The sequence below is a fragment of the Rhamphochromis longiceps genome, linkage group LG11, assembly GCF_057381845.1.
Source record: "Rhamphochromis longiceps isolate RC_006_pf linkage group LG11, R_longiceps_female_GT1.1, whole genome shotgun sequence".
NCBI classification, from domain to species: Eukaryota; Metazoa; Chordata; class Actinopteri; order Cichliformes; family Cichlidae; genus Rhamphochromis; species Rhamphochromis longiceps.
The window spans coordinates 30110369-30133678 of record NC_140567.1 but is presented as its reverse complement, the minus strand read 5'-3'; the positions used below and the strand labels follow the sequence as shown (position 1 = coordinate 30133678).

The following is a 23310-nucleotide window of genomic DNA, read 5'->3' as shown; positions in this document are numbered from 1 at the left end:
TTATATCTTAAATATGGAAGAAATATCAAGGTTTTATGCAAAGCTAACATTTCTATCATTCTTTGATTCACTGCGATTTAGATTAAACATCATATTTGTCGAGGAAAAAGTTCCACAGGAAAAAGGTGAAGGATTTTCTTTTTCTCTCGTCTATCATGTTTATGAACATAACTTTTTGAAAAAACAGCTGTATGCTGGTATCTTAGCAGATTTTTTGAAGCAGAATAATTATCCTCGTAGTGACAGTAGTTACATGGGAACGCTGGGCTTTGCACAATTACCATTACTGTCATTGTCACATATTTTAAAGGCGATAATGAGCCCTATTACTGAGTGAAAAATATGTGCTGTATCACACTGTTATCTTGCGCTAACGCACTAAAAATATTCTCAAACATCATTTGAGAGTTTTAACAGAATAGATAAAAAAATAATTCACTTCACTTTTCACCATAACAGCTTGTCACTGGTAATGTTTAACAAATAATCATGTAAATTGTTTCCTGTGCAAACTTCAGACTCCTTTAAACTTCACTTTTTTGTAACAAGATGGCTGGAACTCTGACTTTTCTTCTCAGAGGGGCCGATGGCGCGATATGGCAGCCTCGCTTCTGTCAGTCTGCCCCAGGGCAGCTGTGACTACAACCGTAGCTTGCCTCCACCAGTGTGTGAATGTGAGAGTGAATGAATAGTGGCATTGTAAAGCGCTTTGGGTGCCTTGAAAAGCGCTATATAAATCCAATCCATTATTATTATCATTATTATTATTAGTTCTCTGCTGCAGGGTGAGTGAAAGAAAATCAGCATCATGTAAAGATTATTATTTAACATGAAACCAGGCAGGGATGCCCACTCTCCCCTTCACTGTTTGCAATTTTTATTGAACCACTAGCAGCAGCAATTAGACAGAATTCAGTAATTAAGGGCATAAAATGCAAGAACGTGGAACATAAAATCAGCCTTTATGCGGATGATGTGTTACTCTTTCTCCAAAATTCACAAACCAATATCTCTGGGGTGATTGAATTGATACTCTTTTGCAAGAATATCAGATTACTCAATTAACTGGTCAAAATCTACAATCCTACCGATTAATTGCTCCCTCCATAATTCCTCTTCTACACCACTGCAATCGGGAAATATAAAATATTTAGGTATTAATGTTTCTCCCAAGCTTGCAGATCTAACTAAATTAAACCATATCCCACTTTTAAAGAAGGTAGAAGATGATCTGGCTAGATGGAAATGTCTACCCATATCACTCATGGGAAGGGTTGCCGCTATAAAAATGATGGTCTTACCAAAAATAAATTATTTATTCTCAATGATCCCAACTAAACCGCCACAAGATTGGTTCAGATCTCTAGATTCATGTATGTCCAAATTCCTTTGGAAAAATAAACCCCCACGTATAAGCTTAAAAACACTACAAAAGACCAAGGATAAAGGAGGACTAGAACTGCCTAACTTTCAGCACTACTTCTTAGCCAACAGGCTTCAGTTTATCTCAGGATGGCTAAAGCATACCCTCTTAGATGAACCTTGGCTAGATGTAGAACAAGCACTTTGCAATAATCTAGAGATCTCAGACCTACCATTTATCAGCTCAAACATCCAATGACATGAATGCTTTAAAAGCATCAACATCAGCTCTTCTCTGACAGCATGGTGGGAGTTTCTAAAATTGACGGCGTCTTCAGTAATCCCATGCAAACGTACACCTATCTGGAACAACCCTGACATATTACAAAACAATAATATGATAAACTTTTCAGATTGGAGTGGTAAAGGAATCAAATACTTAGAACATATACTAGAAGGAACAGAATTTATTTCATTTGACGGACTAGTTACACAATATGGGATCAACAAGAAAAGATTTTTAGAATATCAACAAATTAAATCCATAGTAAAAAAGAAATTTAAACCAGGTCAAGTTGAACTACAAACACCACCAAGTGTGGTTCAATTTCTTACTCTTAAAACCCCCAAATTACTATCCAAAATATACAGAAAGCTTTCTAAAACAGATGAATCAATATCACTTCCTATTGCAAAAAGGGAAGCGGATTTATCAGTTAACTTAGACCTAAACTTCTGGTCTCAGATTTGCTTAAAAACCTTTCATCTAATTAGAAATCCCAGTCTTCAATTAATTCAATACAAAATATTACATAGAGTGCACTATACAGGTCATCGGATGTTCAAGATGGGCTTTACGTCTACCAACAACTGCTCACACTGCCAAACCAATTCACCGGACAATTATATCCACGCTCTTTGGTTCTGTCCACCAGTTCAGAAGTTTTGGCGCGAGATATGTGAAGACTTATCGAAGTGTCTGAAATGTAACATTCCAACTTCCCCCTTAGTGTGTTTGTTGGGCAGCTTAGATAATGTCACTTCAGAAAAGAATATAGCCCATATGGTTTTCACTGCCCTATGCATAGCCAAGAAAACAGTCCTCATGAACTGGAAAAATAAAAATAATCTTAATTCTAACCAATATAGAAATTATCTATTAGATTACATTAGTCTTGATACAGCCTCTGCCACCACATCAGATCAATTGCTCTGGGCTCCTATGATCAGCTCCATCACCTAGTGGGGGTGGGGGGTCATAGTTTGGTCCCGCCTTCACTGTTGTGATTGGTGTGGGGGTAGGGACAGGCTTAGGGCGTCGGGGGGTTCCCCGGAGGCATCTTCCTTGGGGGGCTCAACCCGGGGTAGCGGTCATGTCCGGTTAGGGGCTCTGTTGGCTCTCAGGTGACTGTTTCCTCGCGGCTGCGTACAGCGGGGCTAGGGGAGGGTCTGCGCTGACGGACGTGGGTTACTGACCTGGTAGCCTGGCTGCCCCTGGGTGGGTCCGGGATGGGCGTGAGGTTCTGGGGTGCTCCGTCTCTGGGCTGGGGCCTGGGCCGGGCCTCGGGGGCTTGGGTCCTGGTTGGTGTGTTGCCGGGGTTGTGGGCGGGTGGGTGCATGGGGGCCCAGCCCTGGAGCAGGGTGCCGCCGGTGCATCGAGCCACCTGGGGGGCTCTTCAACTGGTGGGGGAGATTGTCACATCTTGCAGGAGCTTTCCTCTCCTCAGGAGCTCTTTCTGCAGGAGGGGGAGATACAGGAGAGGTGGAGGAAGATCTCAGCCTGGGTGTTTATTGTCTTATGTAGTCTGGAAGATGAGTGGATGGTGGGGTGGGTGCAGTTTTCTCTGTGGTGAGGTTGGGTGGACTGTCCCGGGCTCTGTGGGGCCGGGAGGCGCTGCTGCACTGGGCCCCGGTCTGGATGGGCCTGGGCCCCCTTTCCCTGGCGGGTCGCGGAGTATGGGGGTGCCTACTGGGGTCAGCGGGGGAGCTGGCCCCATGGAGGGGTCACTTTCCCCTCCCTTCCTTCCCTCCCCATCTCCAGCTGCCTCCCTCTTCCTGCTCCATCACCACCACCCACACATGCAGGGCCTTGGAGTAGGGGTATGTCACCAGGGTGCAGAGGAGGCTACCCCCCCCCCCCCCCCCCCCCGTCCCCTTCTGGCTGCCTCTGCCTCAATTTTATCCCACAACTTAGACATTCACATTACTCACACTCTCATTACACATACATATAGGATCTTGGGGGTGGGCACGATACACGGAATCCAAAGTACCATCAGGGTAGTGGCAGACTCCCTCAGACATCGGTGCGTTGGTGGTTCTTTGTGTCCGGGGATGGGCGTCCAGGTACACACCGGCTCACTCCTTGGCGGCCGCTTATCGGGGCCTGGAGCCTGGGGCTCGCTCTGGCCACTTCGGAGGTGCGGTGCCCCCGGCCTCTCGGCCTGGGGCTCGGTCACTCAGGCACGGCTGGCTGCCGGCGGAGCTCACGGGCGTATCACTGCAACTCCCCCTGGCTTCTGCTCCGCGGCTACTGAGTGAGCCCTCATCTGGGACTCTCCTCAGCTCTTTCTGGGACAGTGGCGCGGCTGCCCCTCTGTTGGTCTTCTTTGGTCTCTTGTGTTCTGGGGGCCTCTGGATGTCTGGAGTTTTGATCTCCTCCATACCTGCTTCATGCCCTGGAGGACGGGGCTGTGGCCCCCCCCACACCCTCTAGCACAGGGGTGCTCAATCCCAGTCCTCGAGAGCTACTGTCCTGCAGCTTTTAGATGCATCCCTACTCCAACACAGCTGAATCAAATGAATGGCTTGTTATCAGGCCTTTGCCAAACACGATGGCATGCTGAAGAGGTAATCAAACTATTTGATTCAGCTGTGTTGGAGTAGGGATGCATCTAAAAGCTGCAGGACGGTAGCTCTCGAGGACCGGGATTGGGTACCCCTGCTCTAGCAGATTATTACATGAAGGAACCTTTAAAAAGAAAAAAACGAGCGCGTCCATGCTCACAGGTGTACACACGGGTGATCACACCCACAAACTACACCCTTTTTGGCTCCTACCTCAAAGCACACTGTGTTCTGTTGATCTTATGTGCTGCACAATAATGTTTAATATTTAGTATTTACTGTCTGTGGAATACACCAGGCACAGACACACGCACACACAGGTATGTACTGCCAACTTCCACATTTATTGAAGCTTTGAGTGTTGAGTTTTGACAGCTGACTCAGTCGTACAGTCTGACAGCTCACGAGCCCAGCTGATCTCTCCTCTGGCCGCCCCTCCCCGTCTCACTATAAACACAGCGGAGGGAGACCATCATCAGTACATAAACACCATCAGCTGTTCTTACCGGCCTCGCAGCGCCGCCCTGTTGAGCCTTCTGCTGCACTCCTCCCCTGCAGCTGCGCCCGGGGCCACGCCTCCGCCACACTGTCATATTCCCATATATCATTGTGATGTTGTTTATTCTATTACTCTTGTTCTCTTCTGCTTGCTTGCTTTCTTTTTTCTTTCTCAGCAGGTGATCCAGGTGATTGATATATGCATTTTTTTTTCTCTGCCCATTCTGTTGGTTTTTGTCTTTTGCCCTTCTCCCCCGTCCCTCTTCTCAGCTGTTTCTCTTTCCCTCTTTCTTTCTCCCCTTCTTTCCCCCAGTCAAGTCTGTCCCGTATTCAGTAAGTGAAAATAAAATAAACAATAAAAGGTGAATCAAATGGACCATTACGGCAAGGCTGGGATGGTCAATTTGGTAAAGTAAATCCGTTGGGCATCTTTCTTTGCCTTTAGACAACAATTCTGATGGCAAAAGAGCCAAACGGGACAGGCAAAAAAAAAAAAAAACAGTGTGCAAATCTGATCGGGTGTGAAGTTGGTCCTGTCCTCCAAGGAGCTGTCTTCTTTTAGTCGTTTTCTGACAGTCTCCACGGCCTCCGTCGTGGGTATGCAAGTGAAGAGAGACACTACATCAAAGGACACCATAGTTTCATCTGGATCCAGGGTAAGTTTCTGGATCTTGTCGGTGAAGTCGGTGGAGTTCTTGATGTGGTGTGGGGTGTTCCCCACAAGAGGAGCAAGGATGGTAGCAAGGTGTTTAGCAATGTTATAAGTGGCTGAGTTTATGCTACTGACTATGGGTCTGAGTGGGACAGCTTCCTTGTGGATTTTAGGAAGTGGGGTTACTCCCACTAGGTTTATATCTGGGACTCTCCACCATTTGACCTTAGAACTGAAGAAGCTTCTCAGATGAGAGGTGAAATGTCTTCAAGCAACTTAAAGAAGTCCAGACGCTTTTCTTTGCAAGCTCCTTTGACTATCCTTCCATTTTCTTCTGCTTACCAAATTCTGCAGTCTGTCACTGGGCAAACACACAGAGAAAAATTGATTCACACTCACATCTATGGTCAGTATTGAATCAACAGTTAACCTCACAAATTAAAGAAAAAGGAATCAAGACGGGCTTACCACTCTACAATTTGTAGAGTATTAAATCTCTTAAATCAGCCAGACTATACTGTTTAAGACTTTGTTTAAGACACTAGAATGTGCTGTTCACTTGGTCCAGTACCAACAAACACCAATGTGACTCTGACATGCTGTAGTACTAACACATATAACAGATATACTTTATAAATTAAAGCATTAAAGTTGATGCTACCAGTGTGCAAGATTCTGTCAAGGGCTATGATAGTCAACAGGGTCTCAAGTGTACCCATCAATACTATTAATTATGGTAAAAACAAACAAGCAAACAAGTTGACAATGATCAGATTTGTTCTGTTGGAGCTGATCCATGTCATGATGCCAGAATAATTACTTGTAACTTAAGTATTAGTTGATTAGGAATATAATGTCCATGGCTTTATTTCTCATGGCAGGGTCTGAAATGCACTGTGGACTTTACAGTGGAGTTGTTCCTTGGGTCCTCGCTGGTGTGTTTTTCAGTGTCAGTGTCATCTGTTCGGCATGCCTTTGGTATGTTAGTATGTTCACAATGGAAAGCCTACTGATGTTTTTATAGCATGCTTTCAAATAATTTATTTGTTTCTTTTTTTTGCAGCAAAGTACGAAAGAATGTGAAGCCAAAAGAAGAGGACAGAACTTATATGTCACTGAGCGGTAGAACCGTCAGCTCTTCAGAGTATGATGTCATTAACACAGCTCCAAAGAGTCAGTGATGCTGACCTTGAAAATGACCCAATAGATAAGATTTTTTTCTTAAGATTGTAAGATTTTGCTGTATTTTTTGTTTGGCAGTTAAATGATACTAATGTGAAAAAAAAAAATCAGTTATCTGTTATACTAGTCTTTATTGAAATGCATTGAATAACCACTGTGTAGCTAACCAACCTAGCCTAATAGCATGCTTTACATGATGGAATCACTTTAAAGGGGTGTGGTGAAAGCTGAGGGTGAATGAGCATTCAAGGAGTTGATAGTGGAGAGATGCCAAGCACTCTTACTTCACAGTTCTATTATAGCTTTTACGCTCTGACAACTTTTGGCTGATTTAAACAACTCAGTAGTCGACTACTATATACTGGGACAAAATAGCCTCCAGCCATCTGCTCAGTACAGTCTACTGAACAAAAGGGAGGGCAAATTTAGGAGTGTGGAGCAGAGGTTCTGCACAGAGAGCCTTTTTCACTCAATTAAATGCCACCTAGCACTGCTCTGTCCACTGCACCACATCTGATGCAACTTCTCAGGTGAGGTTGGTCAAGGAGCTGGTCAGAAGTAAGAGTTCAGGAAACAGAGATACCACTGATCAACAAATCTGTGCTTTTTCTCTTTTTAAGAGGGATATCTTGCATAGCTATGATGCATTGTTCCATTGGCAGATGGATGTGCAACCTTTGTAATCTCATGTACTATATGAGAGTGCCCTGTAAATTTACAGTTATCAAATGTAATTGTTTCTATCTATTCTCCACAGCCAAGAAGGTGTAATGCATTTTTGGAATAAACTATCTAATCGTCTGAAGGCCTTGTAGTGACAGATGAGCACAACAAATGATTTGAACTGCTCAATAGTTTGTGTTTTATTGTTGTATTTCTTATTTCACAACATGTTAAATGTTTTCCATGGGTGCCAGGTCTGAGTTTCAGTTTCAATATTCAATATTATTTGTCAGTATTATTTGTATTAGTGTGTTTGTGTCAGGTCTGAACTGCAGGCAGCAATAATAAAGGCAGAATGTAATAAAAATGTATATATCATTCAACAAGTTACTCATCCTATATTTAATAATGCAACCCCATAGTGTGAGTTTTCATATGAACTACATCATAACATGCATGTTAAACAAAGTCCATGATTACTCAGAACACAGGATAGTTGTACACACACCTGAGTCTGCCTTAAAGAAGCTCAGGCAGCAGCAAAATACCAACATTTCCAATACAGTTTACTTTTCGTACATCAGAGTTTCTTGCTCTAATTTTTGTTTGTCTTAAATTCATTTTAGTGCGTAAGGTTTCCATCCTTACTGTCATGGTCCTGAGTCTGGTGATTCAGTGTTTATGTTTTTGATTATTAATATTCTTTATTTCAGTTAGTTTCTGGTTATACTTTAATGATTTTTAGATCTTATGTTTTGCACTGTGCCTCTTGAGTGTTACATGTGAATTTACAGCCTCTGGTGTGTGACTGTGGGTGGTGATTTAGAAAGACATTTTTTAGTATGCATACTAAATCATTTGTTTTCTGAGCATAGATTACTCATTCTATACTAATCTATTCAGAAAGTCACAGGATCAAGACCAGCACGGTGAAAGATTGGAAGCCAAAGCTTAACACAGGTAGTACACCGCACATACAACATGAAATGAATGAAGAAGGGCTATTGTATGGGGTCACAATGATGCCAGATTAGAATCAATGTTAATATTTTCAGTTTCAATATTAATTGTCAGTGTCATTTTAAGCTGGCATCGTTTTAACACCATAAAAGGGATGTAAAAAAGACCTCCTAATTATTAAGAATAATTTTTGTCTGCATTAATCTGCAGATTCTTTTTTCTCCTCGGTGCTCATGTAAAAGAACTGAAATGTGTGTTCAGTGTAAAGTCTCTATGTGACACTGACTTTTATGAAAGAACTCCAAGTCACCAATCATGGATGATCTGATATCCTCGTGTTGGTGTTGTTCTCAGACCATCATGAAAATGTTGTTCCAGGTTCAACATTGCAAGTGACCAATCACATTGTTGTGACGTTATTCTTTTGCGCGCCAAGCCATTCGTGCATTTATGAAATTCCAATGTTGCAAGGACAATATCAATTCTGGTTACTGTTTATTAAAGGGTTACGGTTAGGGTCAGGGTCCGTTGATCGGCAGACAGAGGCGGTTTCACGCAGCTTTAGTACAGTTTTTTGTTTTACGCCGGTTTTTCCCGAAGTCGCAAAAGTATGACGTCACAACATTCTGATTGGTCACTTGCAATGTTGATCCTGGAACAACATTTAGTATGATGATCTGGGAACAACACCAACACGAGGATATCAGATCAACCACCAATGATCACTGTATTACTGTGAATATCTTTAACCCTCTAAAGCACAGCCCTGCCCCAGGGCAGCAACAAGTGTTTTTTTAAAGCCTAATGCCCAGTACATGTGAAATTATTCCAACCAATCAGAGTGTTAGGAAAAGTATCAAATTTCAGTCCAGTAAGAGGTTTGAGTCAAGCATCAATCGAGATGTTAAGGCTGGGCATCCTTTTCTGACACATGGTCATATGACCGCATGGTGTGAGAAGAAGTTAAGAATGGTTGTCCTAATAATCAAATAGTACATGGACTGGTTCTTATATAGTGGTCAGACTGGCTCTTATATAGCGCTTTCCTACTCTTCTGAGCGCTTTACACAACTTGTGCATTCACACCAGCACATTTTCTTAGTGCTTTCTACTAACATTCACACTCCAATGGATGTATCTTGTCAAAGGACATTTAGCATGCAGACTAGGGGAAGCCAGGAATTGAACCACTAACCTTCTACTCAGTTAATGACCTGCTCTACCTCCTGATCATTATTTAGAATGACATAAACTGCAAATCAAAAAATATATGTGAGTGTAAGAATATGTATAGAGGGTTTTTGTCAGGTTTTATGAAGGTTTTTTTTATTTTACGTCATCAGAAATCCAGTTTTTCCTTTGGTCACTTTTGAGGGAGATTTTGATAACAATGTGTATGTAATTATTTGTTCATGTATTTCTACAAAAAAAATTATACACATTTCACATGCTGCTGCTGTGATGCCTCTTGTACAGCGGGAAGCCATCAAAACCTTTCTCCATTTCACGACGACAGCTGCTGGCCACAAAGGACAGGATGAAGCTGGAACAGCTTCCTATCGAAGAAACATTGTACGGATGAGCAAATGGTGCCATTTAGGGGCAAGAGGAAATTCAAGCAGTACCGACCCAGTAAATCAAGAAAACGCAGTTTCAAAATTTTATTCCTTGAAATAACACTGCGATTTGTACAAGCAGCTTTCCTTCTTGGAGGCTCTGGGGGGTCCTTGGAGGCCCCAGTGTCAGAGTGCTAAATTCGCTGCTCGCATAAAGGAGAAATCAACAATATTCTACATTTGGACACCACGGCGCCAGCTGCCCAAGGCTGGAGCCCACCAAAACAACTCCCTGATAACGACTGTGTGATGACTATTCTTCCCATCCCATGACCTTCCAAACGCCTTCGATGCTTGTTCCTGCGGGGGAAGGCAGCGGGTCTGCGTGCCGCGCTGAAATGGTAGCATGGTGCAGGACAACTGCTGTGTTCCTTCGAATCACCCCCCACCCCCCTATCCATCCCCTGTGGCTTGTCATGTGCTCTGATGTTGTGATGTGGACATTAATGTGCTCTCTGTGCAGAGGAGTTTTTTTTTTTTTTTTTTGTTTCCTGTTCTCATGCTGTCCTCCCATAGGTTGCCCAGCGTGTGAAGAGGTCTCTTTTTTTTCCTCTTGTACTTTTCCCAATGTTGTGTAATTTTTTCAGTGTTATTCTCCCAACGCTGCCGATCTCCGACTGTATTCCCTTGTGTTGTCTTGTTGTTGTGTGTGTAAGTCGGGGGGGGGGGTCCTATTCCTCTGTGGGGCAACCTGCATATGGCCAAGAAAGCATTCATTCATTCATTCATTCATTCATATGTCAATATGTTTCAAAAATGTTTTCAATTCTTCACATTTTGGGAAGATTTCCAGATGTTTTTATTGCTTTCTAATAGTTGTGTAATGGTGTCTGAGTTAATAATTTTCTTTGTCGTTTTATACTATTGTTGCACAACAAATATCTTGGATTATATCTGAAATATATATATTTTAGGCAATAAAATGGCCCAAAATGAGTTATAATATGATGTTGAGTAATTTTCAACATGTACCATCAAAATGTGCGCAGTAGGGTATTAAATCATTTTACAAAAGTGCTTTGTTAAGACAGTAAGTTCATTTGGCTTCAACACAGTACATAATTTTACATATTGTTTGACTATTTGACACTGAGATCAAATATGTTGTGTAGTTCACACTGTTACTGTTTTTAACTTTCAATTTCTTGTTTAGAAAATAGAAACATTAATCTACTTTATTCCTTCAGCCAATTAATACAATAAGCCAAATAGTGAATATTATTACTAAGTGAATAGAAATGTTTACAGCACATTCAGTGGTGCAAGACGTGTTGTGGAGATCATGGTCAGAAAAGAAGGTGTTACTGTTAACAGCCACTTCTGGTAAAAGCATCTATCTAATATTGACACTCATACTTTTGTGTTATTTCCTCTTTTTACATCGCTTCCTGAACAGTTCTTAAAAAACCTCACATATGTGGAAATGACTTCTCTATGAAGCTCGTAAGAATGTAAGTTTTTATATCTTAAATATGGAAGAAATATCAAGGTTTTATGCAAAGCTAACATTTCTATCATTCTTTGATTCACTGCGATTTAGATTAAACATCATATTTGTCGAGGAAAAAGTTCCACAGGGAAAATGTGAAGAATTTTCTTTTTCTCTCGTCTATCATGTTTATGAACATAACTTTTTGAAATAAGAGCTCTACGCTGGTATCTTAGCAGATTTTTTGAGGCTGAATAATTATCCTCGTAGTGACAGTAGTTACATGCGAACGCTGGGCTTTGCAAAATTACCATTACTGTCATTGTCACATATTTTAAAGATAATAATGAGCCCTGTTACTGAGTGAAAAAATGTGCTGTATCACACTGTTATCTTGAGCTAACGCACTAAAAATATTCTCAAACATCATTTGAGAGTTTTAACAGAATACATAAAAAAAATAATTTACTTCACTTTTCACCATAACAGCTTGTCACTGGTAATGTTTAACAAATAATCATGTAAATTGTTTCCTGTGCAAACTTCAGACTCCTTTAAACTTCACTTTTTTGTAAGAAGATGGCTGGAACTCTGACTTTTCTTCTCATTAGTTCTCTGCTGCAGGGTGAGTGAAAGAAAATCAGCATCATGTAAAGATTATTATTTAACATGAAACATCTACTAAACTACAAAGGGTGTCCATTTATTAGATATTTAACAGTAAAAATATTTAGCATTTGTACCTGAATTACACACTGAAGTCCTAAAAGCAGTGATAACTCTGGATAAAGGCTACAATAATTAAAACTGTACTGTTGCTGTAAATTACTGTTTGCATTTCTTTTTTACAATTCATTGTGTTGTGTTTCAGGTGCACTGTGTGAAACGTTCAACATCAATATGCCACAGAATATAAATGTTTTGAGAGGATCCTGTGTGACCATCCCCTGCTCCTTTGATGTTGAGAGGAAACATAAAAATAACTTAGATGATTCATGTGAAGCATATTGGAGTAATTCAACTTCATTTAACAGTAAAAATGCAAAACTAAAGCCAACTAAAGAAATGACAGGACACTTAAAAAAGAAAGACTGCACCACAACTTTCAATAATGCAAGTCTTCTTCAAAGTACTAAATATTACTTCAGACTGGAGTGTAATAATACACTGAAATACATTTTTACACAAGCTGGTGTAGATATTTCATTCATAGGTAAGTTTTTATATAAATGACACGAGTCAAGCTGCTTTGACTTCATTGTGAATTCACTGGATTTTACACAGCATATAAAAACCTGAAATTAATTACTGCTCATTTCTTTATTGACTGATCTTTTTGCCAGATGATCCTCCCTCTCCGACTCTGACTCCATCCACACTGGAGGTGGAGGAGGGAGCCTCAGTGAGTCTGACGTGCTCTGCTCCAGCTCCATGTTGGTCTCATCCTCCAGCTCTGACATGGAGCCCTAACCTGGGTCAGAGTCAGGAGACACTGCAGGAGAATCAGGACAAAACTAAAGTCAAGACCTCTGTTATGAATTTCACTGCTTCTCACCTCCATCATGGAAATAAAATCTCCTGCACTGCTGTCTACCAGAAACAAGATGGTAGCCCTGATGTCACTGCTGAAGCAAGTTTAACTCCTGATATTTCAAGTAAGTTTATTTGTCCTCTACTATAAATAATGTCACTGCTATTGACTTACTTTTCTTGACTTTGTTCAAATTAGACATAAAACAGCTAGTAACGTAATGATTTTAGTTATTCTGCAATCATGACTTCTCTGGGATTTGCAAAACATAATGGAAGACTTAATCTCCTAAATGTTGATAAATATACAAACTTTTCCTTTTAAATTGATTTCCTTGATGCACGATTGTCTTAATGATTAAAGTGAACTGCAGGTCTTCCTTTCTGAGAATATATGACCTAAAATATCCAGTAAAACATACAATTTCCAAGCAATATTGTTTACTTCTGTAGGAACTCTCTAATACTGGCTTAGAATAAAGCAATTCTACATGTAATGAGTCACATTTGACAATTTTTTAAAGTTTAAACTACAATTCTTATTTTTTGTCATATTAACATGTAGGTTTTTTAAAAAAAAAAAAATTAGTTATTTCACTTTACACATGTGTTTGTATACGTTTTTAATTTCACTCTGGTGCTCAAACTGGAAAGTATTTGCAGAGCAGTTTTACTTTTGTCACTTGGCTTTATGGTATGTAGTGGCACGTTCCATTAACAATTCAGTCAGAGTGCAAAAGAAGCTGGTATGTCTGTCTTTCATAATATTAAAGTGAACAAATTACCTTTCAATTTCATCAATATTCCTACTTTATTGATTACATGCCCTGACTATTATCCAAATAGAATTCTATTCGTATGATTGAATGGGGACACTGTGTACTGTGTGGAGTTTGCATATTCTTCCTGTCTGATTGGGTTCTGTCAGGGCACTCTGGCTTCCTCCCACAGTTCAGAGATGTGCACAGGGTTTGGTTAACTAGTGATTGTTAACTGCCCGGACTTGAGTATATGAGTGTCTCTATATGTTAGTTCAGTAACAGATTAGCGACTGGTCCAGGGTGTATCCTGCCTCCTGCCACATGCCAACTGGGACATGCTCCAGCTCCCTAGCGACTCTGAACTGGAGAAGTAGAAAAAATGGAATCGACTGTAGTACAATATACAAATTATTGTAATGAAATTAAAAGCATTATCTTTTTCAGGTGGAACGTGGGGGATCACAATGCCACAGAATATAAATGTCGTGAGTGGATCCTGTGTGATCATCCCCTGCTTCTTTGACGTAGAGAAGAGCTATAAAAACATGTTAGATCATACATGTGAAGCATATTGGGTCAATGGAGCTGCAAAACTGCTTGTAACTAAAGAATGGAGAGGAGACTTAACAAAGAAAGACTGCACCACAACTTTCAATAATGCAAATCTTCTTCAAAGAAGTAAATACTACTTCAAACTGGAGTGTAATAATGCACTGATATACACTTTTAAACAAGCTGGTGTAGATATTTCATTCATAGGTAAGTTTTTATATCCATATAAAGACAATTCATGTGAATAAATGACACGAGTCAAGCTGCTTTGACTTTGACATTGTGAATTTACTGGATTTTACACAGCAAAAAAAACTCCTTAAATTAATTACTGCTCATTTCTTTATTGACTGATGAAAATATTTCTTCCCACCACAAGATCCTCCCTCACCGACTCTGACTCCATCCACACTGGAGGTGGAGGAGGGAGCCTCAGTGAGTCTGACATCCTTTGCTCCAGCTCCATGTTGGTCTCATCCTCCAGCTCTGACATGGAGCCCTAACCTGGGCCAGAGTCAGGAAACACTGCAGGAGAATCAGGACAAAACTAAAGTCAGGACCTCTGTTATGAATTTCACTGCTTCTCACCTCCATCATGGAAATAAAATCTCCTGCACTGCTGTCCACCAGAAACAAGATGGTAGCCCTGATGTCACTGCTGAAACAAGTTTAACTCCTAATATTTCATGTGAGTTTATTTTTCTCTTCTCAAATGAAATAAATAGTAATAACATTTAAATAGTGGTAGTAATGTATTTAGTAATAAATACAGTTATCTAGATCTGTTATTTATTCTCTCATTTAGTCAGTCACATTTGACAGTTGCTTTTCACTTTACAGTTTTCAGTTTCAGAGTTTCACTTACTATATATATTATCATGTATTTTCCCCAAGTTATGATATTCGTTTTGTGAATACACAACCAGTAAAACAGAATTATTAAAAAAAACAAAATTCAGATAACTGTTATGTGATGTGAGAATGAGGCCCCAGTTCCAGACTCAGGCCACAGAAAATAAATAAAAAAATCAACCTTTGTTCAGGTGTAGCAGAAAAATCCAGATGGTAGCCAATAAAGTCTTTGAATGCAAACCAGGACAAATGTGAGTGAGAAAATGAATATTCAACAGTCCAATGCAACAAAGAAATGTGGGTAGATAGAGGCAATACATACACACTCATTAAATATGGATAATGAACACAAGTGGGTAAAGTGGGACTGTAGCTCAGGGGAGGTGAGGTTGAGTGTAGCTCAGGGCTGTGCAGAGATGTTTAAAGGGGCGGTGCTCAAAGTTAAAAAGGGGCACATAGAACCAGGCTGAAGCCACACCCACCAACCATCAGGAATCTAATATTTGGAACATCATCATACTATATCACTGTCATCAGGTGGGGACAGTGCAAAGCAAACTTAGCCCATGTTTTACCTGATGGGTACAATGTTGTTGTTGAGGGGTTACTGCTGCTCCTGCTGCTGATAGTACTGGAGGGCAGGGCTGTGCTGATCTGAGACTGTAAAAAGTCCTTATGAGAAATGGTTGCTGATTAAACAAGTGTTATGAAATAATAATAAAATGCAAAGATTGGTGACAGCGCTTGGAACCATAAGGCAATAAAATTGTGAGAAATAAACTAGGCTCTGCCTGTGAATCACTCTTTCTCATCTATCACTCTCCACTTGCTGTCCATCTGACAACAAGGCACACTTTGCTATTGCATTAATCTATTATTTAATTATCCACACTTAACAACTCTTGTACCTCTATAATAAAGTAATGATAGAAAATGTTATAGAACCAAAACATTGTGTTTATTATTATTTTTATACTTGAATACCTTTGCAATGGAACAGCTGGTACATGTGTTATTGATACCTGTGCTCTTTTTAATGTAGCTGGTGAGAGATCCACTGCCTCACACAACTCCTTTTAACACTGGTTCCTCCTCATGTCCTTACAGGGCATGTTTGGACAATATCATATCATGAGTTATAATTTAAAAAATCTATACTCATAAAAAACCTTCTCCAGAATACTGTATATACTATGGCCACAAGTTTGCATCATGGTGCTGATCCAGAATAATTCCCTCATTATTTATTCCTAGTGCTATAATAATAAAGGGATAAAAATAAACAAGTAATAAACATGAAATAATGTATTTATGAGGATTCAATTTGTTTGACTGCACACTCTGTGCAGGCAGAAAGTTTATTAAATGTTTAAACTGTAAAGATACAATAATTTTGTAAAATCAGCATTTTGTCATATTTGAAATGTAAATCTAATATATTTTGTTTCTTAATGTATTTTCTTTAATAACATAGGGTGTGTTTTAAAAAAAATCATAATTATAATAATCCATAATTATTTGGATATGCGTGTCAGATTCTGTTCAGTGAAATATAAGCCCTCCAGGAAGGCAGGAAAAGCCCTGTAACTTACTTTAAAAAGAAATATGTTCCCTAAAACGGTGGACAGAGCTACAGACCTTTACCCAGTTAGCTGGCAGCTAATGACCAGCACTACTTGTGCAGTTAATAAAAAGACAGGTAATGTTTGTCGCGCTGTTGCACACACAGCACGCTCATCTGTTTCAATTTGTCATACTAGGTGTACGCTGTACACCTGGTTACTGGTTTTTTTGCATCAGTCTGCGTCTCCCATTTAATTTGCTTCTTCTACAGCTCTGCATATGGTAAGCCATTTCTGCCAAATATTGCAAGTTTTCTAACACGTCTGGTTAAGAAATGGCGTAAGAAATGCAGTTTAATGCCATGGGGAAGGCCCTGCATAGTTTCAAGAAAACAGCGTTTTTGTCATGGTCCTGGGTTGGTGACTCAGCGCTTTTAGTTCGTTATCATTTTCTTGATGATGATTGTTTAAGTTCTATCTGTTATATTCAGTCTGCGTCTGTATCTGTCTGTCTATGGTGTCACCCCATCTGTTTGTGAATCTGTCTGTTTAGTTCAATGTCTTGTCTGGTTCCATGTGTCTGAGTTTCCTGTTTTATTGTGAAGGCCTGTGTTGTATGTGAGTGTGCTCAGTTTACGTTTCCCCTGTTGTCAAGGTTCGAGTTTTTGAGGAGGAGACAAACGACTGCATGGTCCTCAGTAGATGTCAAAATAGTGATTTTTATTATACATATGTACATATGGGGAAGATGAGCATCACAAGCCTCCCTTGGAGGGTCCTTAAAAAGACATCCACCTTTGTGCCTAAGGACAATAAATGTCCATTCCCCAAAAAGTGCTATAAAAACTTTATATATTCATTTTTTTTCACTTTAAATTGGTCAGTCTATTAAAACTATTTCTCCCTGAAATATTCATATAAAGTTTTAATTATATTTTCGTTGTTTTAACCCTTTAAATCCCAGTTTCATTACATGAGCGCCCTGTTTTTTTAGCCCCAAAAAACTAAATATTTTCCAAAAAGAACATTTGAAGTAATATTTGATTGTTATTATAATTAGGCCTTTAGATGGGTCAAAGATTGGCACCAACATTCATTTTGACCTGCCATAATTTTTTTTGCAGGAGCACATTAAGAAAAATGCATCCACCTTTATACCTAAGGACAATAAATGTACATTCCTCAAAAAGTGCAATAAAAATATTAAATAATTTTTTTTTCACTTTAAATTGGTCAGTCTTTTAAAACTACTTCTCCCAGAAATATTCATATAAAGTTTTAATTATATTTTCGTTGTTTTAACCCTTTAAATCCCAGTTGTATTACAAAAAAACTAAAAAAAACCCTGTGTGTTCTCCTGCCTGTTGCCGGTTCGTCTGTGTAACTCCGTGTCAGTCTGTTACCCTGTGTTCCACGGTGTCCTGTTCCTCGTCTGCGTCTCTCTGCTTCTCATCCCGTTGTCGTATGCTCCCAGGTCTGTTATTTTTAGTTCTCCCAGTTTAGGTGTCTTTAGTTATTTGTTATGCCCCACTGTTTGTTTGCCACTACACCTCTGTAAATAAAACCACCGGTATCTCATCCACTGCCTGCATCTTGGGTCCTTCTTCCAACTCCACACGGCTCGCCTCGGCAGCCGTGACAGTTTTAAACACCTTCACAGCTGACACTGAACACCGGAAAAAAAACAGTTTTTAATCTGTCTTTGAACGCCATTTTTTGCTGAGCGGCGTTCAAAGACAGGTAAAAGTGCATTTTTTTTCTGCCGTTCATAAAGGGCGTTTAAGACGCCACTTCCTGGTGTAAAATACGGTATTCTGTCAGGTCAATGCCATTAAACAGTGTTTTTTACGGCATTTCTTAAGCAGACGTGCTAGAAAACTCGCGTAGAAAACTCGTGGCTTAAATAGCTTGTCATATGGGCCAAACAGCAAAAAGTGTGTGTCCTGCCTCAAAACACATCCTACCCAATGTTTCTGCGCAGACGCGCCGCATGCGCACAACACCAAAGCCGAATTAACTTCTTTTTCTCTCACCCATCCGGAATACTTAAGGTTAGGGGTAGGGTTACCGGCTCGTAACCAACGTGCTCTGCCGTCAGGGGCTATCATTGGTTAATGGTAGTCATGTGACTGATGCAAGCCAGATCTTTTATTTTGCAAAACTGTCATTAATAGTTAAATATTATTGTTGAGGGGCACAGGCAGGACTCCGCACGCACACACACATAAAACAATTGCCTCAAGAAAAGGGCATTTGGGACACCCATCAGGAAAGGGGCAGGTGCTCAAGCCGCCCCTCGCACGTGCCTGGTGTAGCTCAGAAGGTAGAGCAGGTTATCTACTATTTGGAAGGTTGGCATGCAGACTGGAGCCAATTTGCACACCAAATATCCTCGGGTAACGATATTTAGATGAGCTGTTATCTGATGAACAAAACACTTTCGATGTTATTTTAATTAGAAAACACTTAAACATAAATTAGGTGAATGGATGAGGCATGTTGTATGAAGCGGTTTAAGTTGAGTAGAATAGTGGTATGTAAGAAACAGGGCATTTATCATTTCCATGGGGACCAAACTCTAAATAAGACACAGAGAAAAAGAAGTATCAAAAAGTCCACCATCTGGCTGGAGCCTTTCTATGTGGTGTTTCTCTTCCCACCCACAGAAGGACGGGTAGGTTTACTGGAGATTCTAAAATTGCCCACAGGACAGAATCACTGTCTGTGTCAGTGTACACTGCCTCTCACCCAGTGGCATTTGGGCTAGGCTCCAAGATGATGAATGGGTAGTTTTTGACACTCAGTAAAAAGAAGTATAAAGTTGGCGAAGTGACTGTAAGTTGCATTGTTCAGTCAGTCAATATAAAGACAAAGAAAAATCATTTTTATTGGATACATCAGTATTTAGAAAGAAAGGGCCAAAGCAACTTCTTACTATCACTCTACAAATTTTCTTGATTAAAGAAAAAAAAGAGTAAATTGGTGCGGTTTGCTCCCTTCTCTCCTGTTTGGTGTTAGATGTGTATGAGTTATTAATTTAATGGGAAAAAATATATATTTTAAAGACATTGTACCCAACCTATAAACACTATTTCTGCAAGGAAAACTGTCTTAACATTTCAGTTTGTATGTTTCTTTGCTCATTTTTCAGATTCACCTAAAAACATTACAGTTTCAGTCAGTCCTTCTGGTCCAGTACCAGAGAACAGCAAAGTGAGTCTGACCTGCAGCAGTAATGCCAACCCAGCAGTGTGGAACTACACCTGGTACAGAGCTGATGGAGACCAGGAGACATTTATCGGAACAGGAACTAGTTTAAACATTCAAGTCTCCAGAGACAGACGGTCATTTTTCTGCAAGGCTGAAAATGAGATTGGAGTTGGACGTTCCAGCAGCATTCAAATAGATGTTCAGTGTAAATATCACATTTCACATCTGCTTTACATATCATCAGTATAACCCAGCATCAAAGATTAGGATCATTAGAACTGGAAAATACATGCCGGGCTTTTTGAGTAGTCATCAAATAAAAAAACACAAATGTCTTTGCTTGTCTTGTCACAGTGTTGGGGAGTAATGGAATAAATGTACTGATGTTAGTATTTAAAATACAAAATATGAGTAACTGTATTCCGTTACAGTTACCATTTAAAAAGGTGGTATTCCAAATACAGTTACTTTGTTGAAATAAATGGATTACATGTCGGTCTTTTCCTGTTTCATATGTTAGGCTGTCCCCTCTCTATTTTTGGTAATTCCACGCCGGTGGAGACCCAAATAAACGACACATTAAGAGGCTCTAATGCCTGTGTCTCAATCTCGCGGCCCATGTCACCTCTACTTGCAGCCCGCATAATGACGTGACAAAATATTTTTTTATTTATTGTTCAAAAATTTATTTATATATAAAAGCAATATGAGCAGAGTGTAACATGCATAGCCCTGAAGATTATAGCCTCATGGGCAGTGCAGCCCAGTTGTAAGTAAGCTACTAAGATTCGACTGTACACTGTGTTCGTGTTTTTCTCTGAAACAATAAGTTCTGTTGGAGCAGCCTGTCATCGCCTGTCTCTCACTGGCAAAGTTGACCCAGAGCACAAAGTAAAGCTAGTTTTCCGTTACGAGCCCGACACAGAACCGACGTATTAGCCAGAGGTCCCTTTACTACAGTTCGGAGCTGCGGACCTGTTTTATATACAGGTGGAATAGTTTTCTATACGAGATAGCTGTCAGAATTGCAGCCTTACCTAATCTCCTACTGTTACTCATTTTATATTATGATTTAAAAATCTAGTTGGTATTGGTATGGCGAGTATCCTTCAGTAATAGTAATAAATTCCACAGCAACAGTACATTCATGTAGTTGTAAAAAGCATGATAAAATATTAACTAATCCAAAGTATTCAGAATACATTACCCTCATTGAGTAATGTGTATTTGTAACGTATATGTAACATTAAGTAACAGTCTAAGTCTTCTAAACTGTATTCAGCGGAGCTTTGACTGATCCTCTCACAGTGGTAACTCAGTGGGCTACCTGTCAATCAGTCTCATAAATTTGAAAAATGTATCCTTCCATTTTCTTCTGGTTATTAAATTCTGCAGTCTGTCACTGGGCAAACACAGAGAGAAAAATTGATTCACACTCACATCTATGGTCAGTATTGAATCAACAGTTAACCTCACAAATTAAAGAAAAAGGAATCAAGACGGGCTTACCACTCTACAATTTGTAGAGTATTAAATCTCTTAAGTCAGCCAGACTATACTGTTTAAGACTTTGTTTAAGACACTAGAATATGCTGTTCATTTGGTCCAGTACCAACAAACACCAATGTGACTGACATGCTGTAGTACTAACACATATAATAGATATAGTTTATAAATTAAAGCATTAAAGTTGATGCTACCAGTGTGCAAGATTTTGTCAAGGGCCATGATAGTCAACGGGGTCTCAAGTGTACTCATAAATATTATTAATTATGGCAAAAACAAACAAGCAAACAAGTTGTCAATGATCAGATTTGTTCTGTTGGAGCTGATCCATGACATGATGCCAGAATAATTACTTGTAACTTAAGTATTAGTTGATTAGGAATATAATGTCCATGGCTTTATTTCTCATGGCAGGGTCTGAAATGCACTGTGGACTTTACAGTGGAGTCGTTCCTTGGGTCCTCGCTGGTGTGTTTTTCAGTGTCAGTGTCATCTGTTCGGCATGCCTTTGGTATGTTAGTATGTTCACAATGGAAAGCCTACTGAGGTTTTTTATAGCATGCTTTCAAATAATTCATTTGTTTCTTTTTTTGCAGCAAAGTACGGAAGAATGTGAAGCCAAAAGAAGAGGACAGAACTTATATGTCACTGAGCGGTAGAACCGTCAGCTCTTCAGAATATGATGTCATTAACACAGCTCCAAAGAGTCAGTGATGCTGACCTTGAAAATGACCCAATAGATAAGATTTTTTTCTTAAGATTGTAAGATTTTGCTGTATTTTTTGTTTGGCAATTAAATGATACTAATGTGAAAAAAAATCAGTTATCTGTTATACTAGTCTTTATTGAAATGCATTGAATAACCACTGTGTAGCTAACCAACCTAGCCTAATAGCATGCTTTGCGTGATGGAATCACTTTAAAGGCCTGTGGTGAAAGCAGAAGGTGAATGAGCATTCAAGGAGTTGATAGTGTAGAGATGCCAAGCACTCTTACTTCACAGTTCTATTTTAGCTTTTACGCTCTGACAACTTTTGGCTGATTCAAACAACTCAGTGGTCGACTACTATATACTGGGACAAAATAGCCTCCAGCCATCTGCTCAGTACAGTCTACTGAATAAAAGGGAGGACAAATTTAGGAGTGTGGAGCAGAGGTTCCACACAGAGGGCCTTTTTCACTCAATTAAATGCCACCTAGCACTGCTCTGTCCACTGCACCACATCTGATGCAACTTCTCAGGTGAGGTTGGTCAGGGAGCTGGTCAGAAGTAAGAGTTCAGGAAACAGAGATATCACTGATCAACAAATCTGCGCTTTTTCTGTTTTTAAGAGGGAGATCTTGCATAGCTATGATGCATTGTTCCATTGGCAGATGTGCAACCTTTGTAATCTCACGTACTATATGAGAGTGTCCTGTAAATTTACAGTTATCAAATGTAATTGTTTCTATCTATTCTCCACAGCCAAGAAGATGTAATGCATTTTTGGAATAAACTATCTAATCGTCTGAAGGCCTTGTAGTGACAGATGAGCACAACAAATGATTTGAACTGCTCAATAGTTTGTGTTTTATTGTTGTATTTCTTATTTCACAACATGTTAAATGTTTTCCATGGGTGCCAGGTCTGAGTTTCAGTTTCAATATTCAATATTATTTGTCAATATTATTTGTATTAGTGTGTTTGTGTCAGGTCTGAACTGCAGGCAGCAATAATAAAGGCAGAATGTAATAAAAATGTATATATCATTCAACAAGTTACTCATCCTATATTTAATAATGCAACCCCATAGTGTGAGTTTTCATATGAACTACATCATAACATGCATGTTAAACAAAGTCCATGATTACTCAGAACACAGGATAGTTGTACACACACCTGAGTCTGCCTTAAAGAAGCTCAGGCAGCAGCAAAATACCAACATTTCCAATACAGTTTGATTTTAGTACATCAGAGTTTCTTGCTCTAATATTTGTTTGTTTTAAATTCATTTTAGTGCGTAAGGTTTCCATCCTTACTGTCATGGTCCTGAGGCTGGTGATTCGGTGTTTATGTTTTTGATTATTAATACTCTTTATTTCAGTTCGTTTCTGGTTATACTTTAATGATTTTTAGATCTTATGTTTT

General features: G+C 39.6%; 1 protein-coding gene across 1 annotated transcript; it reads left to right on the top strand.

Moving 5' to 3' along the window:
* The first annotated feature begins 11170 nt into the window (after positions 1-11170).
* On the top strand, positions 11171-21896 carry LOC146659497 (sialic acid-binding Ig-like lectin 14). Its single transcript, XM_085424200.1, has 7 exons — positions 11171-11231; positions 11758-11834; positions 12081-12422; positions 12553-12864; positions 19618-19881; positions 21597-21693; positions 21779-21896. The coding sequence occupies exons 2-7, from the start codon at positions 11789-11791 to the stop codon at positions 21894-21896; spliced, it is 1179 nt and encodes a 392-aa protein (XP_085280326.1). The 5' UTR covers positions 11171-11231; positions 11758-11788.
* Positions 21897-23310: the final 1414 nt, after the last annotated feature.

What these genes read in the sequence shown, in the direction of transcription:
- LOC146659497 (XM_085424200.1), top strand. Translation starts at nt 11,789, where the DNA reads ATGGCTGGAACTCTGACTTTTCTTCTCATTAGTTCTCTGCTGCAGG. An exon ending in TGTAGATATTTCATTCATAG is followed by an intron (nt 12,423 to 12,552) that starts GTAAGTTTTTAT and finishes TCTTTTTGCCAG; the next exon opens with ATGATCCTCCCTCTCCGACT. An exon ending in ATCTGTTCGGCATGCCTTTG is followed by an intron (nt 21,694 to 21,778) that starts GTATGTTAGTAT and finishes CTTTTTTTGCAG; the next exon opens with CAAAGTACGGAAGAATGTGA.